This window comes from Nothobranchius furzeri, chromosome 10 (genome assembly GCF_043380555.1).
Source record: "Nothobranchius furzeri strain GRZ-AD chromosome 10, NfurGRZ-RIMD1, whole genome shotgun sequence".
Lineage (NCBI taxonomy): Eukaryota > Metazoa > Chordata > Actinopteri > Cyprinodontiformes > Nothobranchiidae > Nothobranchius > Nothobranchius furzeri.
Window position 1 is genome coordinate 41,980,104 of NC_091750.1, and position 19,380 is coordinate 41,999,483.

The window sequence follows — 19,380 nt, forward strand, 5'->3', positions numbered from 1 at the left end:
AAACATGTAAAATCACAACTTTTATTCAGTTTTTAGCCCCGTTTGTCAAAACAAGCTGTAATCATGATGCTAAGTGGTTTCCTAATTGCATAATAACGGGAGTAATGCGACCAGGCGCCATCACACACCGGCGCCTGGATTGAGTCCAGGGGGTTAAAAGAAAGAAATGAGGAAGACATTTTCAAGTAGTTATAGATTCTAAACCCCAAAAGTCCACAGATTGCAATGATTTAGATATGGTAGTGGTAAAACGTGTCATAGATGATGGTATAGTGACCAGTAAAGTCAAGTCTGTAAGTTTTATCTTTAATGGTTCTCTTAGCACTGCAATATTCCCCAACGCAATGAAAATTGCAAAAGTGGTGTCATTACTCAAAGAGGGGGCTAAGTTCAACTTTACAAATTAGAAACCAATATCAATACTTTCACAGTTTGCTAAGATTTCCTCCCACATCAGAGCAAGTTCAGGCTGATTTCTAAAGCTTGGTTTACACTTCATCAATCAATCAGATTTTATTCATAAAGCGCTTTTCAAACAAAGTGCTACTCAAAGTGCTTTACAGAATTAAAATGACCCCAAATTCTCATAAGTTTGAAAACATTAACAGACATATGCACACACACACAAACACACACACACACACACACACCAGTAAAAATTTATATTCGGCTGTGTCCAGATGAGCCAAGTAAGGTAAGGCAAGGAAACGCCATCAGAGGAGCCGTCTGCCCTGGCAGCATCTGGTCTTCAACAGAAACTAAGTCAGGGTGCTCAGAGGAGGGGGAGCATAGACTCCCACCTCCACTTAAACACTACCTATAGAGCACCCAGGAAGCAACAGTCGACCACCGCCCCCAGGGCAGAGCGCCCCTACAGAGAAAACACTGGATTAAAATGAGTAAAGATGTGAAAATAAAAGAGCTAATATAAATGACAAAAGTAAGAAAATAAGTAATAAATAAATTCATATGCAGTAAAATTATAATATTATTAATAATGAAACTGTGCTGAAATATAATCATATAAAATATTAGGGCTGCACAATATATCGAAAAATTATCGTCATTGCGATAGGCCCATCGCAAAGCACGTCAAAACGGCGATAAATGTTTGGTTCAAACATTTCCATCCGTGTCATACATCAACTTTTTGTAAACCAGCTCTGTTTATTATGCGGAAGTATTATTTGACCAATCAAATGTAGACCTTCTGATATGCGGCCACTCAGATGGGTCCATTCACGTAATATGCCCGCCCCCTACGTAGACCCTTACCCCAAAATTCCACTATCTCTGCTGCCGCTTGCTTCCCTTGTTCGTCATGCTGGCTCAGATTAACGAACGCACTTTGTGCTGAGGTTTCTGGAATCAGCGCTGTTTTCAAACGTGAACGTGAGTCCGCTCGGTGTCGTTAAGCAGCTGATAATAACCGGGCTGTCTCCGACACGTGCCGGTGAACCAACCCACCTACCTCCATGTCGCTAGTGTTCCACCGGGTGGTGACGTTAGCCCCAGGCTCCGGTTAGCTTCCAGCTAAAAGGCTACAGCACTCTCCTCCCAGTCCCACCCTGCTAAAGAGGGCCTGGAAAAGTTCCCCCACACATCAAAGTGATTTTTCATTTATGAGCTTTTATAACCTTGTTAATCAGGATAGTTGATTTGCTGCTGCACATAAACTGTCAGTCAGAAGCTCTGCTAGCCGGTTGTCTTAAGAGGAGCTAGTTCAATTTGTTAGCTTGTTATCAGAATCATAGTTGCAGTTTCATCATCTGAGCTGCTTTTTAAGATCTAGGTTAACTTGTTCAATTTGGGGTTAAAAACAAACGTTTTCACATATTTTCCATGTAGTTTTTTGCCAGTTCCTCTTCTGAAAGGTAGACAAATGTTTTTCTCTTTTCCTCAAAAAATCTTAATATTCTCCTAGTTTGGCCCAGCACAGTTCACTTCCCAATTACAGCAACAGCCTTATATCATAACCACATAAGTGGAGAAAATGTTCAGTAGCAATGAGAGAATTTGCCGTTGCATTGAAGTGATGTTAACTATTATTTAACATTTAAACTTATTTTCTGATATTTTTTATTTATTCAAAAAACCCTGGTAAGGGATGTTTTTCTGTATTTGGAGCATCAGAAAAAGTTTTATGGTGGTGGTGATGTTTTAAAGTCACTGAGGAACTGCATGCACGCAGTTTGTTGTTTTGCTGCTAATACAGTAGCAGGTGCAGCTGCATATTTTTGCAATAAAAATGTTATGTTGTAATGGAATTCATGCATTAGTTTTTGTTTGCTTTGAACCCAGAGCAGACGTCACACGCCAGACGACATCAACACTGCATACTTTAGTATTTGTTCATTTATCGCAAGTAATATCGATATCGCAGTATTAAGCACTGTTATCAAATATCGCAGGTTTACCTAATATCGTGCAGCCCTATAAAATATGCAAAGCCAGTAATTAAATATAATCATGTAAAATGAGAAATAAAACTATAGTAAATATTTAGATAAAAGCTAGCCTTAATAGGTGGGTCTTGAGCCTGGTCTTAAAAACGTTCTCTGCGGCCCTGAGGTCCTCTGGCAGCTCGTTCCAGAGGCGAGGGTTGTAATACTGGAAGGACGCCTCGCCGTGAGTGTGGGTCCTGACTTTAGGGATGACCAGGAGACGCCTGCCAGAGGAGCGCAGGGCGCGAGTGTGAAGTTGCCTCCCTGGGGAGGTGTTTCGGGCATGTCCTGCCAGCAGGAGGCCCGCGGGTCGACCCAGGACACGTTGGAGAGGTTACATCCCCAATCTGGTCCGGGAACGCCTTGGGGTCCTACCGGAGGAGCTGGTGGAGGTGGCCGGGGAGAGGACGGTCTGGAGCTCCCTAGTTGGGATGCTGCCCCCGCGACCCGGACCCGGATAAGCGGAGGAAGACGACGATGACGATTTAAATTTGTTGTTGAGACTGGGGATGTGCATGTTACTAAAATAAGATGAATCAACTGAAAAAGTATACCGCAGTGTTATCCACCAGTGTGGGTCCTGAACTGAATTGGTGCTATTTAAACCATTCGCCATTAAACAGGATCTACAGGACCACCGCCTGCCCTCAGGGCTTTATCAGCTCTAGAGACTAGCTCTTTTTAAATTGCCACCTGTTTTTACTTCTCTATTAGTTTTTCCCATCCCATGTCTGCAGCTTTTGTATTTAGTAATTGTTCCATTTCTTTTTTGTCTTGCGTTGTTAGAAGTAGGTCAGTGCATTATCATTAGGCACCCGTCTTTGTCTGCTGACCCAACTAGTCCTGCTCATATTCACCACAGCTCTGTCCCATTGCTTCAGTTCCCTTTGTTTTGTTTTTTCCTCAGTTATCTTGGTGTAGCGTCTAAGTGTGTCCTCTCCTGTTTATAGCTACCTGAAGTATAAAAAGTATGCACAAATAGTGTTTGCTGTGTCTTTTTATTTTCTGTATTGCTTGTCTTTTACTGTGGGCTACACTTCAAGCTGTGTACACTCAAACATTTAGAACTTAAACCACCAAGACATTTTGAGTGAACACATTTGTTCTCCTTGACCGATTAGATTCTGCTCATTATATTCACATACTCACATTCCTGTAGCCCTGTAACCAACATTTAGTCATGCACACACTAAATTCTTTGCAATTAGTAGCATATCAGTTCCAATTGGCTGTTTTTAATGTATGTGATGGGGTGCAATAGAATTAGGTAATTCGGCTAGGACCAGTGCTAACATGGCATGGCAAGCCTACGCTCACAGGCTCAGGCTGTACAGTGCAACGAACCAAACTCTCTGTGCGGTAAACTAATTTTAGACGTACCACTCGTGCGACATCTTTTCAAGTAACTTTTTTTCTCCAGACGTTATTGAACAAATGTAAGTCGCCTGTTGTTGTGTAAAAAATGCCTTTTACAGACTCACAATGTGCTAATCTGTGGAGGAAAACAGAGAAACCAGCAAAGACACAAAGGCAGAGACGGTCCAAAGTTTGGGATGAAAAGTGAAAAATGTTAATGTACAGCCCTAAGGCTGGACTCACAGGAAGAGCCACGGTAGAGACAAACTAATGCCACTCTCCAGTGACATGCGGCGAGTGCTACGCTGTGGGCTCTTGCTGAAGGAAGCTAGGACAGCCACTGATGTTTCTTCATTCTTCATTTGCCCCCTCACATATACTAATGTGCCACAAACAGGACATTAATATCACCAACCATTCCCAATTTATTAAGGTGTATCCTTATAAATGGCCCACCCTGTGGAACTTCTGAATGTAAATGTTAATTAGCTTCTTATAAGATACATTTTTAATGTCCTTTTGAAATGGATCTAAATACACAAAGCTTGCTTCTAACATTTTACTATGTTTACTAGGGATGTAAGAAAATATCGATATGGCAATATATCATGATATTTTTTCTAGCAATATTATATCGATATTCAAAAGCCGTGTATTGGAAATATCGATATGGCAATATATCGTGATATTTTTTCCTGCGATTTTTACATCAATATTCAAAAGCCGTGTATCTAATTCTTGAAAGAATTTACATGCAAACTTTTGTGTATTTTCTTTTCATTTTGTGCAATTCAATCGCCACCCGCTAGTTGGCAGCAGTGTGCAACGGGTTTTGTTTCCACCATTGAAATGTAAATCCCTCCATCATGGTTCAGATACCTCATGTCAAACATGTTACGTATCAGTTTGGACTGTTTATTGAACATTCTTACAATAAATTCAGTTAAAAAATAGCTTGTAACGTCTGAATGAATGTATCGCAATGTATCGTGATATATCGTATCGTCTCCCCTGTATCGTGATATGTATCGTATCGCCAGAATTTCAAAAATACACATCCCTGATGTTTACTCTGTGTTGGTGCTCTTGTATTTATTACTGGGGTTGGTGTGGCACATTACTCCTATCAAGAGGAGAACCATGCCCCCTCATGAATCCCACATATCATCAGTATCTGTTGGTGCTTGACAAAGCGTAACTAATTTGTGATGCTTTATTGGTTTTGAATCGAGATGCCAGGCATTCCTACATGGAAACATTTGCATTTTGCTCTCACTGTTTCCCACAAAAACGAGAACCATGACATCAACCTCTAATCACCTAGATCTGACAAATATGAATAGGAGATGGGAACATATTTAACATATCCTATGTCACACAGACAACCTGTTTTGTCTTTTGCTGTGACAGCAGTGTTATTGTTTGCACATGTTGTGGCAGCAGGAATGATTTCCATGTAATGCCTCAAAAACGATTGGTAAAAATTGAATTATATGTTAGCACTTGCTTGTGGCCTTGTTTTCCAGGTGAATATTTAGTGTTAACCCTGAATTAAAATGTTTGTGTTGGCTTAACATCAGCTCGACTCAATCCAGTTAAGTACCTCAGCCTGAGAGCCCAATCTCTGTTCGTCTCACCAAAGTCTGCAGGCCGTTTGGAGCATGCAGGTATGCTGTGCTTTGCCTTTCAAATAAACATGACCTTCCCCTCTGAGTCAAAGCATCACATGACAGTGATGTCATCCAGGAAGTTTTCAGTTAAACCAAGGCTGGGCAGTAGATGAGTCTGTTCACCATGCTGAGTTCCCGTGTGACTGAGCGTACTAAACCCTGTGGTGCTCTTGTCCCAGCTTAGATGTATTTTCCTAATCATGCTCTTTTCTCAGGATATTTATAGCATTCCTTTCCCCTAGTGGATGATGATTTTAGAGGTAATTTTGCAGTGTTGTTAGTTTTAGGGCATGCCTGTGTGTAAATGTTCCCATCTGTGTGCTTGTGGCATGGCTGAGCTCCAGTGAGGCTTCTTGTTAAGCTCACCTTGGTCAAATTTCATTTCCTTTCTTTTGCGTTCTTTCATAACTATCATTCCTGCTGGTGTAATGATGCCCAGTGAAGTTACCAGGATTGACTACCCTCTCCTAAGGGCAATGGGAGACTTAACAGAACTACCTGTTTAAATGTTATAGTTTACATATCTAGACACTTCTCTCTCTTGCCCTGCAGCTTTAGAACTATACTCATTAGAGACAAATAAAGCAGAACAATTTATTCAATCTAGTTTATTTTTATATTGCTCCAAATCACAAGGCATCTCAAGGCACTTAACAAAATTCTAATTGAGCCTACTTATCAGTGTGTTTAGTTCAGTTCACTATGCCCATTAGTTAAAAGTTTCCTATGTAAGGAACCCAGCAGGTTGCATCGAGTCACTGACTAGTGTCAGAGTCTTTACAGCAATCCTCATACTAAGCAAGCATGCAGCGACAGTGGAGAGGAAAACTCCCTTTTAACAGAAGAAACCTCCAGAGGATCCTGGCTCAGTATAAGCAGCCATCCACCATGACTCACTGGGGATGGAGAAGATAGGGCATACACACACACACACACACACACACAGCAATTTCCTAATATGAATTTTATTTCTTAACAAAATAAACATCTTTATCTGAGTGAATGTATAATTAATTCAACTGAACTAGTAGTAGCACTTTCTGGCAGCAATGTGCCAGCTGATGGCCCCCTCCAGGAGACTATCACAGCCCAGCAGAACATCATTGTAGCTTCTTCTGGGGAGAAAAACACTTGGATCATAGATAAAATTAACAAGAAATAATACAATTAGAAAGAAGTGGTAGAAGAAGGTGTTTGCTGGCGGCTCTTCACACAAACCTACAATATGGTAGAACACCAATGCCCACCTGTGCTTTCCCTACCCCTCCAGCTCGTCTGAGTAGCCCCTCTCCAGCTGCCTCTTGGTGTAAGGCAGGCTCTTTCTCGTTCTTGTTTAAAGACATTTCTATGGATTGGCTTTTAGTTTATGGTTTGTTTTTATTGCTTTTGCTCTATTGTTTTATTTGATTTTATGATTATTACTTTTCTCTATTTGCATGTGAAGCACTTTGGCCGTCTCTCATGCCGGATTTTAACTGTGCTCTAAATAAAATGATGATGATTTAATCTGTTCGGATGATGAGAGCAGATGCGGTGTTTAATGACCAAAAACAGCTCAGTTCTTTTATGCCACTCTGTGAGACAACAAAGCCCTGTGAATTATATCATTGTGGGGAATTCCGCCATGTGCAGATTTTTAAAGAATTTTGTTGCCGATGGCCAATAACTAAAGCCAGTTATTAAGGCTGATATATATACGTTTTAGCAGCACATTGATACTGTCAAATAATCTGAACTTGATTTTTAATTCTATGTACAATAACATCACCTTAATTTAGACTAAAACTTTTTCAAAAGAGAAGCTAAAGAAAGACTTGGCACAATCAGTGTGTTTACTTCTGACCATAACTCACAGCCTTCTACTGACAACCAAAGTGAAGAATCCTCTAGGATGAGAAGGAAAATGTCTTCAAGATAACCAGAAATGTCCGACAGTTTTTTCTATTAAAGCTCAGGATGATCATGTATAGGATGACAGAGGACCTATTCCTAATAGTTGCTGCAGCAACCAGGTCAAACATAAATGTATGGAACTAGGATTGGGAAAATATTACATGTAACTTGTACCAAGCTTTGTAACCTGTAACATATTTTGTAACTGTAACTTTCATTTTGTAGCATGTAATTCTTGTTTTGTAACACGCAACATTTGATATGTAACATGACACTTTCGTTTTGTAACTTGCAGAAAACAAATAATGTACAAGTTTCAAATCACAACTCTCAAAACACACATCGCAGTCAACAGTTACAAAACTCAAGTGTACAAGTATAAAACATTTTGTCCCAATTCTACCTTCCTTCCCAAAGAACCAATAACAGGCCATGTCTGACCAGCCAATCATGAGTCTTGGATTCCTGTTGGAAGCAAGCTAGAATTGGGACAAAATGCTTTGTACTTGTAGACTTGAGTTTTGTAACTGTAGACTATTTGTGTTTTGAAAGTTGTGATTTGAGACTTGTACAGTGATATTTTTTTTCTACAAGTTACAAAATAGAAGTTTCATGTTACGTTCCAAAGTTAAATGTTACAATATGTGAATTACATGCTAAAAAAATAGTTACTTGTTACAACACAAAAGTTAAGCATTACAAAAGGAAAGTTACGTGTTACTAAATTTGAATAACATGCTACAAAACTAAAGTCACAATTACAAAACATGTTACAGGTTACAAAGGTCACAACTGCACCGAGTTTTGCTATGTGTCATCACACAACGGCACTCAACACAGTCCTGTGGTCATTGGTTGATATCGCTTTAGCTCCGGCCCCTGACAGATATTAGGCTCTGAATAACTCATGCATAATGCTATTCACAACAAACTACACGCAAATGTTTGTTGTCAACCTACAACCTGCTCCATGGGATATTTTCCTAAATTTGGGACAGTGCTCCCTAGATACAATAAAACCTTTGCAACTTCTACAAAAAAACTCCAAACTATATCAAACATGGGTGGAATCATCACTCAACTGCAATCAACAGATGTATGTGCTCACTTGTTCAAATCACTTTAGCTTCACCCACTTACAGCCTTTTGGCTGTAGAATACCCATGCAACGTTTGATTGATGCCAAATAAACAGAAAACCATCTTTGATGACCAAAGATGACCTCTATGGGATTTAGTTGTAAATGGTCACAGAAAATGTGATATTTTGTCACATTCTTGACATACCCGAGGCTGACTTAAAACAAATATTTCAGTCACTCAAAATTAGTTTTATGTAAAATATATCTTCTTTTTTCATGAAAACATGAGCATCACATAATCAAACTGGCATTTAAAGGGTTAAATTTTAGATAAATATTCAGTAGTTGATTGTTTTGATCAGAACTGAAGTTGATCACAATATTTAGACCCGAAAAGCAGAAAAAATATTAATCTGGACTAGGTCTGGATGATATAGAAAAAAAGTATATTGATCAATATCTGTAGTAATTGAAAGATATTTTAAAATTTATAGAAAATGTATTTCACGTGCAGCCCTGGCCATTTTATTTTTGATATTTTTATTTTTTCTCCACCTGTTCTCGCTGAGACATCTGGCTGCCTCATGCTCTGTTTTGGCTTGAACAGGGAGGGCCTGGTGAAGTAGCGTGACGAGTCTGTGGTTTTGATTGGGCAGGAGTAAGTAGTGAGTCTAATAAGCTGCTACCTGATAGGTTATAATGAAAAAAGGAAACTTTCTTATCGAAGTTTGATCAACCCATTTTTTTTCCTATTGCACCACATGTCTATCTATAGATATATTGAACTATTGAATTATCGTCCGGCCCTAATCTGGGCCATTTTTAAAGCAGTTTTAAAAGTGGACGTTTTTGTCCTCTGATGGCTCGAGTGTATAGTAAATTGTAAATTTGTTGCTATGTAAAAAGTATAAATGCAAAAAACTTCAAAATTTTAGATATTTCATAAAATAATCAAAACTGATTTGTAATAAATGCCCCATGCAAAAAATACATGTTTTTTAGACAGTAACTCAGTTCTTGTGTTTTTTTTTCTTTCATAAATTACAGCAATGACTTTGAGTATTCAAACTGGCATTTCAAGGGTTAAAAGCATCTTAATGAATAAAAATGTATATGTTTGAGCAGGGTTGATGTTGTTTAACAGATCTATGGGGAAAAAAAGCCCAAAAAAATATACGAATGTATACATTTTTATAGCCACTTCTTAGGGATGCATATTTTCCAAAATGTCTTCATATATTGCACCCAGCGCCCCAGAAGGACTTGAAGCAGTTGACCGGGAAGACTAGTTTACCCAGTTGAAATAATAATAATAATAATACTAATAATAATAATAATAATACATTTTATTTGACAGCGCCTTTCAAGACACCCAAGGACACTTTTCAACAATGGGGAAAAAAATAATAAAACAAGATAAACAGTACAGAAATATGTAAAAATACTAGGATGCTAAAATTTAAAACAATGTATTAAAACTATGTGGTAAAAGCTTGTTTGAAGAGGTGGGTTTTGAGTTTTGATTTAAAAAGTGCGAGAAAGTGAGTGGTGCGTAGATCAGGGGGCAGAGAATTCCAGAGGCGGGGAGCAGAGTGGCTGAGCCGAAAGTTGAGGAGCAGTAGAGGAACGAAGAGTGCGAACAGGAGTGGTGATGTGAATGAGATCATAAATGTAGGATGGAGCCAGGTTATGAGCAGAATTTTGAAACTAATTCTTTGTTCAATGGGCAGCCAATGAAGTTGTTGCAGGATGGGGGTGATGTGATGAGATGAAGACCTAGTGATGACACGTGCTGCAGCATTCTGGAGAAGCTGCAGTTTATGGAGGGATTTGCTTGGGAGGCCAAAGAGAAGTGAGTTGCAATAATCAATCCCAGATGTGACGAGGCCGTGGACAAGGATGGCAGTAGTGGAGGGAGTAAGTGATGGACGGAGACGGGAGAAGTTACACAACTGAAAATAAGCAGACCGGGTAATATTGTTGATGTGAGATTGAAAAGAAAGAGTGCTGTCGAGGATGACACCCAGACTCTAAACACGAGGGGAGGGGGTAACTGCTGAGTTATCAATAGAGGTGAGGAAACTGTTAGATTTGGAGAGAATATGAGGTGTGCCTACCAGGAGGACTTCAGTTTTTGAACTGTTCAGTTTGAGGAAGTTGGATGAAAACCAAGATTGGATTTCTTGGAGACAGAGGGTAAGGGAGGAGGGTGGAAGTGAAGTTGAGGGTTTGGTTGAGAGGTACAGCTGGGCGTCATCCTCGTAACAATGAAAATGAATGTTGTGTTTACAGAAAATGTGACCTAGTGGGAGAAGGTAAATGATGAAAAGAAGGGGCTCCAGGACAGAGCCCTGGGGCACACCAGCAGAAACAGGAAAGAGATTGGATTTATATGACTTCAGATGAACGAACTGTGTACGGCCAGAGAAGTAGGAGGTGAACCAGGCAAGGGGAGTGTGAGTGATACCTATGGGTGACAGTCTGCTGACGAGAGTGCTATGGGCGATGGTGTCAAATGCTGCTGTGAGATCGAGAAGAATGAGAATGGACAATAAACCAGAGTCAGAAGCAGTGAGAAGGTCGTTGGTGATTTTGAGAAGTGCTGTTTCAGTGCTGTAAAGAGGACGGAAGCCAGATTGAAATTGTTCATAGATGTTATTGGTGATGAGGTGGTCCTGAAGTTGAGAGGCAACAGATTTTTCAAGAATTTTGGAGATGAAGGGTAGATTGGAAATAGGGCATAGGTTATTGAAGTTTGTGGGGTCTAGGCCAGGTTTCTTCAGAAGAGGAGTAACTATTGCAGTTTTGAAGGTTGAAGGAACAATGCCAGAGCTTAAAGAACAATGAATAATGTTGGTTATGAGTGGAGCAAGAGAAGAGAGGCAGGTTTTAACAAGAACTGTAGGGAGTGGATCGAGCTGACAGGTGGAGGGTTTGGATTTGGGGATACGTTTTGTGATGTCATGGACTGAGTGAAGGAAGAAGGTGGAAAATGTAGTTGAGTGATGTGGGGAGGGGATAGTGATGTCCACTTTGGAGACAGAAGCACTGTGAGAAGCTAGATGTTGATGGATGTCGGTGACCTTTGAAACAAAGGACATGAGGGAGTTACAGAAGTCAGTGGATTGCATATGTTGGGGGAGGGAGTTGGGAGGTTTTGTGACATTGTTCAAGAGAGAAAAAAGAGCTTTTGAGTTATCTTGATTAGAGTAAATTAAACCAGAATAATAGGCAGATTTAGCTGATGAGAGATGGTCCTTGTAGAGCATTATATGATTGGAGTACATTTCTTTGTGTATGGTAAGTCCAGTTCTATTGTGAAGTCTTTCCAGTTCACATCCTTTAGCTGTGAGCTGACGGAGAGCAGGGGTGAACCATGGTGACGAGCGGGTGAATGAAACAGATCTGGTTTTCAGAGGGGCATGGTTATTCCAAAGGGTGGAGAGGTTGCTGTTGTAGTGGTAGACCAGGCCATCAGCTGAACAGTTAAACAGCAGTTATTGGTTAACTATATATCCTTACCACGTTTCCAAGCGGATGTTTTTATCCTCTAAAGACTCGTGTGTATAGTAAATAAAAGTGAAGCCTGAGGGTTAAAATTTCAGCAGTGCAAATCCAAAAACCTTTTTGATCTGAGGTTTTGCAATGAAATGTGCAAGACAGGGTTTGTACGGGTGCTTGAAATCCTTGGAAATACTCTTAACGTGTTTTCAAGGTATGGAAAGCTAGTGGGAGGAACAATCACCGGCTTCTTCTCTTTATCTGACCTGGGACGGAAACGTGTAAGGTGCTGTTGCATGTCGTTAGTGTTACTGTTGCATTTTATTTTAGTTTACACAACTTTCCTTTAATCCTCCTGACGAGTAAATCTCAAGCTTAGTGGCTGAAGCATAAATAAAAACCTCCGCCATTGCGGTTTTGTTTTTTCCGCTGGTCCACCCCACAAAAGTGTCTATGCAGCATGCGTAGCTTGTGTTCCAACCATATTTTGCAGCAGTTTTTCAGCATTTATTTATACTATATTATGAGCGTTTGTGAATTGATTTAGAGTCTGCATGTGTCACATTGCGATGCATTGATTAAATGGTGAATCGGCACTCCCCTAATAGTGACCTTACCTTTTTATGGATAATGCTTAATTTAGCTCATTTTTCATGACCAGGTGATCCTGTACTCTGGTGACAGAGTATACGAGAACTACTACCCCCCCATGAAGGATCGGGTTCACTTCAGCACACCCGACCCCAAGAACGGTGATGCCTCCATCAACCTCAGCATGCTGAAGTCGTCAGACTCGGGCACCTACCAGTGTAAGGTGAAGAAGGCTCCTGGCATCAGCAGCAGGAAAATGCAGCTGATTGTTATGGGTGAGTGGACCTGACACTAGAATAATCAACCACTGAACATTCGCACACAATGATCAAGTGACTACAGTGACACACTAGGGTGTGGCACCCCCTCCAGCCTGAATATGAGCGATGATTGTGTGAAACAATCATACAACTGCTGTGTTGTCAAAAGTTCTCAAGATCTCCAACTTTGACCCAAGTCTTAGGGTCTGAGATGTTTCCATTCATGTTTCCTATTTAGTTTAATTGAAAGACAAACAGGGTGGTTTCTTGGGAGGGATAAGATGTATTTTGATATATCAATTTACAATATTCAGGTAAGAAATATGGAACTTTTTTCACACTTTTTTTTACAGTGCACAACAGGGAAATGGGTGTTTCACTGTGAATCTGGGGAGGATTCCTCTAAGTACCACCTTCCCTTAAAGGCCTCACTGATGACTTTATGCTTGGATGTTCAGCTGTTATCCAACGTGGGGTCTCCAAATGGAAACATACCCAAGAGCTTTTTTTAATGAAACATAGTGTATAATCTTTACTTGATCTCAGCAAACAATATTTGCTTAGGCAAACGCTGGTCTGACCTATAAAACAGTGCTTACAGCCAGCAGCACACAGTTCCTGCTTTATTCACTCTTCGTAGAAATGTACTTGGGTGTTTGTGGTTCACATCCAACCTCCTGCCACGCCCACTTTCTTCCATAAATGGTCAACTGTCTCAATATTCTGCAAATAAATAAGCCAACTGATCTGTGGCATTTCACAGGTCATCGTGGCAACTAAGAGGTCTACAAAGCACATTTTTCTGAGACTGAAATAAATGTATTAGTGGGTGAGGTGCAGACACAGAAAAATGGGTACTGTATTGTTGCTGCTATAAGAGTGGCAGAGTGATTACAGCGAACATGAAAAGAGAAAAATTAAACATAAGAAGTGGTCGAAGGTGGAGGCACAGAGTAAGATGGTCATAAATGTTTATTGATGCTTCCAAAACGGCTGTATTATGGTGCTCAGGGATATTCCAGGTCTATGGGGAACATTAAATTCAACCCGACGGGGTTTAGGCAGGAAATGACTCTGGTGAGTGGTGTCCTCTGACTTTGCTATGAAATCTTCATGCCGGTTTTGGGTCTGCCATCCAGCAGGTCCATCTGTGATAATTAGTTATGAAATCAAGGCTGGAATAGAGGGGGTACAGAAAAAAACAAACTAAGCAATATCATTTCCTGTGCAAAATTTTGGTACTTGACCTGTAATAAACGGCAAAGCCCAGCTCCTCTCGCTGCTGCAGTTCAAGTCAGACATCGGCTGCTTTCTCAATCACAAACTTTGTTTACAAAACAGCTCAAAGTTTGTGAATTAATACCAAAAAATAAAAGTTTTGGCTGCATCTTGTGAAGGTAAACAGCCCCAGAGCTCAATGGAACACTTGTGTTCAGATTGTGCCAATAAACATAGAAACACCAGTAAGTTCATGAAGCACCTCGTCGTTCATGGCATCTGTCTGTGAGCTGAAGCATGGACCTGACCCCAATGGCAAGCCATTTTACCATTAAATCAACAACCAAACCTGCTATTAATTCCTATTTTACCATAGCAACAGTATAATTAATCTCAGTTCAGATCATATTCGTACTCGTCATAATTAAAAATAGATATAAACTGCAAATGTTTACTAGCAGAAATACAATGCCTGAAAATGTATTTGTTAATGAAGTATAAGTATTTATGTTTTATCATTTAATGGGTCTGCAGATGGAGGAAGTGTTTGAATCGATGATTTCAGTAATGAGTGGTAACTCTTCCCTGCACAGCACCTTTAGTGCTGGATGTGTAAAACAGTGATGGGGAAGCAGCTCATACCGCGGCTTCAGGAGACGCACCGTTTCACCCACAGAGTCATCCAGTGTGATTCATTTACTGCTATCTTGGCTGAGTTTTTGCTGTTCGTAGGCAGTTTGTCTTTGGTCTTTAGTGTCTCTGTGTCGACTGGTTGTGTGTTGTTGTCCGAGTTGTGGATGTGAAATGGGAGAGCGGGGTGTTTGGTTTTAGGTGACAGATTAGAAGTTAGACAGGATTAAACTATGTTTGAAAATGTCTGTTTAAGGATGAATTAAAAAGGTCATGCTAGTTGCTTTATAAGGTTATATCTGATCTTTTTCACCTGATTCCATTCATTTAAAGTCAGGTGATCACGCCAGGTTTTCGATTCTGTGATTGGATAGGATCATCAATATAAATGTGAGGTGAGGTGAAAATGTCCTCGAGTCCTTATCTATTGTTTTGTTTTTGCCGTATGGTGCTTGAAAAGTTTACCTTGAAAATGCTTGATGAGTGCTTGAATTTGTCTGTGGGAAACGTGTAAGAGCCCTGCCGTTAATGCCACCACAGACTGACCACTTAGGAACGGTCAAAGGCTCCCTGATGCTGCCTCGGCTTTGCAGCAAAGTGGTTATTAAAGAGGCTAGTGACTAGCTGTATTTTATTCAGTTTCCTGGTCCCAGTTGTTGTGAATGATGGTGTTCACAGCTGCAGCAAAACATCTGAGCCCTACATGCATTTCTAACTCATGTACAAACATGCGTGAGCATTGGCAGCGCTGCTAGCATTTTGTTTCATCTTTGTGGACAAACCAACAGGAAATGAAGGCCCCTAGCTTTTTCCCACAGGGGGACATGGGTGACACATCAGAGTTGTATAAGTCACATGATTCACTCCCTAGGCAAATGCACTCACACGCTTGCTGATCAGTCAACCACTTAAATCGTGTCTAAAGTGAATCACCTCCCGAAACCCGCCTGTCGTTTGCATATGAGGGAAGACAGCCGACATGTGAAGTACCAGTGTGTGTGCTGTCCTGGGATCCCTGTTTGGAACACCTCCTCCTGGGGAACGAGAACTCAGGCCTCTGAAAAGGGCTGCTTTCCTCTGTAGAAGTGGTACGTGCACTAAGAAGGGACTGGCATACCCCAAAACAGGTCTAAGTGAACATCAAGAAGTGATGTCATCGTTTATTTTTGCTGCAGCTGACTCAGCAACCAGTGAACCAACCTTTGGGTGACACACACACACACACATACATACACACACCACACACACACACACACACACACACACACACACACGTGTTTTTATGGGTTTGTGTGGACTACGTTTTCTGAGTTGTTTGTGTGGACCCTGACTTCCACTATAGTCAGAATGGTGCAAAAATTATGTTTAACTCTAGGTGGGACAAAGGAAGCTTCCTCTAGGATTTTGGTTGTGTGGACCGGGTAAATGTCCACACAATGGTGAATGTCCACACAATGTTGGTCTCCCATCAGGGGTTGGTCCACACAAACCCATAAAGACAAGTGCACACACACACACATCCACACACACACACACACACACACACACACACATACATACACAAAGCTGTGGAAGTCATGCCAGGTAAATACAAATTCGGTTGAAAGCTACATTTGGGTTTGGGAACATGGTGGATCTAGAGCAGCTAGCTCCAACGTTATCCAAGCCGGTGGATCAGTGTGGAGAGCTGCCCTGAGGTCAGCTATTGCTCTAGTTTCCACTTAGTAATCCTTACAAAATAAAACCAGGATGGCAGAAATCTAGTATCACCTTAAGGTTTTTTCTGACAGGTGTGTTGACCTGGAAAAGCAAACTACTGCAGCACAACCAACAGAGATGTTACCACCAGGTGCTGATGGGGAAAGGACTTTTTTGGTGCATTGATTATGTATTTGTATATTTTAGTAATTCAAGCTTAGAAAAACATCTCAGCCCAGTCTGAAATTCCTTTCTGAGAATTAGATGTTCCCCAGGGAGTCCTCATGGTCAGTACCAGCAGCAACAAATTATGATCACTGTTGTATTTTATTGTATTACATTTATTTTTATGACTATTTGAAAATATAGAATTTTATGATGATTTAGACTGTAACACTAAAAATGTCCTTTAGGGTTTAATGAGTTGAATTAAGTTGAAATGAGCTGAATAAATAAGTAGGAGCTCAGCAGACCTGCGGCCATGGGGTCTGATTTACATGTGTTGTTGTCTTTAGTCACAATGGTTATTTTTCTCTGTCATTAGTGTTAAGATAAAGAATGCTGTGGGTAGGACGTGTGTGAGTAATATCAACAGAATAATTTAACACTGGAATATTAATGCAGCTTGGAGTCCCTTGGTCTCCTCTTGTCTCCTCTGGCCCCTTCCCTTTTCCTCTCCCCTTCTCTCCTCTCCTCTCTCCTCCACGCTGAGTGAAATTCTCCGACTCCCACAGAGGAAAACAATTTAACTTATAAGCTAATGTGTTCATCACTAATATGTTAAGCAAACACACGGTTGAGTTTAAGACGGTCTGTAAAGTTTGCAAAGAGTTAGCATTCTGCTAGCATTAGCAGCATGCTGCCAGTTACCAGCGGTTCTTAAGGCTCATTTTTAATTTCACTCAGCTAAGTTTTATTTTAGATTTTACTTTTAATTCACACTGAATACAGCTGTCGGGTTTAGAAACACCAAAGAGAATCCTTCCAACCGTAGACATAGATGGACCCTGCGTGGCCGCTATTGCCTATGGGCGCTGACGAGCGGTGGCGCCACCATCTTGGATCGGTTGAGCGTCGTTGTCCTCCCCCCCCCCCCCCCCCCCCCGACAGGGGCATGGAAGTGTCAGTATGTTAAATGAACCATAACTCCTTGAATTCTGAACCGGTATTCTCTGCCAACTTGACGCATGTAGCTCTGATGCAGAACATGTTTTAGCATTTTTGATCACAGTGGGTTTGCTGTGGGTACACATGTTCCTCTTGTCCAGAGCTTAATGTCAAAACGTGTAGAAAAAAGGATCGATCACTAAAAATCAGTAAAACAATGAGAATCTAAATAATTTTAAAAAGTTTATACGGCAAGTGTGTGACATCTATAGCAGGTATTTAAAAAAAAACACTTAATATATGATAGAGAAGCAGAAAATACTGCTCAGCCAATTTAATAAACAATATATACAATATAAATCTTATAGATAACAACTGAAGTGTTTGTGTAATTCGTATATAGTGTCAATATAATTCAGCTAGAGGGTGAGAGAGAACAACTAGAACTAAGTCCGGATGACAAGAACAACAAACCATCCATCAGAACTGTTAGTGATGTTCTGGTTCTGTTGGATGTTTTTGTCTTTCTTTCTGCAGATATAAACGCAGGTTCTTGTTTGTCCTTTATTGTTTATTTTTGTGAACTCTCCCCCATCTCTCCCTTTCCTCTCCTCCATTCTCTTTCATCTCCGTCTCCGTGTTTGTTGGGATTAACAACAACCAAACGCATCTCTAATAAAGTTTAGATATCAGGTGGAGGTTAATGCTCTACCTGTGAGAGTTAAACTGAGGCTTGTCTTCGGTACTCAGACATCAGCTCTGGTTGCTTTACAGCCAGACAGGACACGGGGAGAGAGGAAAAAATAACTGACAGCTTAAAGGAGTTGATTTTATGAGTTTTGTCTTCATTTATCTGTTATTTGTGTTGAGAAAATTTAAAATAGTAATTGAAAGCTTTACATGACCTAAAACCCATGAAAGAGGACTGCTTTGTGGAACTTTTATCTGGAGCTCCTCTTCTGCAGTTAGAGAGGTGAGATCGGCCATGTGGGGCCGTCTTCTCTTCAGAACCACCGACTTAACCAACAACATCACGTCCGATGGCCGTGGCATCCAGCAGGAGTGCTGCTGCACATCTGTGTTTAGCCTGGTCCCCTTAGGCTAGGCACATCATCCAACAACCACAGCCTCTTGTAAAAGAATAGAAACACATTTAAAGATGCATTATGTAGAAAAGAAGTAAAAAATGGCATCATGTGGTAAAATGTGGTTACTGCAACCACTTTAAACAACTCTGGAGCTTTTTGCCGGCCATTGTCAAATTACAAAAGTGGGCGCTGCAGCATTAGCTCGCAGGAGACATGGCACCGCCCACCCACTCACTGGTGGAAACGATGCCTTTTCTGACTCAGAAACTAAAAAAGGGAACAAACTTCAGCTTCATCTATGTTTTGTTTACTGTTTGTTTTTATTATAATGTTTTTTTCTATATCTTGTTTTTCAGTAAAATACAGAAACAGGCTAAATATCTTTGACATCAAAAACAACCTCTGAGTTGATACACAACCATTGCTGGTGCACGTTTACACCCGATCTGGCTTCCTCGAGTACCAAGTGTTGGTTTGAAGTTTGATCTCATGGAGGCTGCAGCGCTGTGGGACGATGAGAGCGCGCGGTGTGCGAGCTTGTGATGAACGCGTGTGTTTTTGCTGCTCGTACGAAGTGGAGCATGTGTTGTGGAAACACACATCAACTACAGAACCGACGGCTAACCGAGGAGTCCATTGATGTAACACCGGTGTGCAAAGGTGCGGGTCTGAAAGGGAAAGGGACAAACGGCGCACGGGTGACAGAGGCCAGACTGATGGTGGCATTTAGGTGTGTGTGTTGGATCTCATCCTTAGAAATAGTGTGGGAAATAAAACGCTGTGGTGTCAGATTGTGTGTCTCATGCTCAGCGTATGAGCGTTGGCAGCCCTGCGTCCACCAGA

At 40.8% G+C, this 19,380-nt stretch overlaps 1 protein-coding gene across 1 annotated transcript in view; it reads left to right on the forward strand.

Moving 5' to 3' along the window:
• The window catches only part of cxadr (CXADR Ig-like cell adhesion molecule), a 60,959-nt gene that overhangs the window by 34,078 nt on the left and 7,501 nt on the right, over positions 1-19,380 (forward strand). The window contains exon 3 of the mRNA XM_015960146.3: positions 12,607-12,811. Coding sequence (XP_015815632.2) covers positions 12,607-12,811 — 205 coding nt within the window. The remainder of the gene's footprint in view (positions 1-12,606; positions 12,812-19,380) is intronic.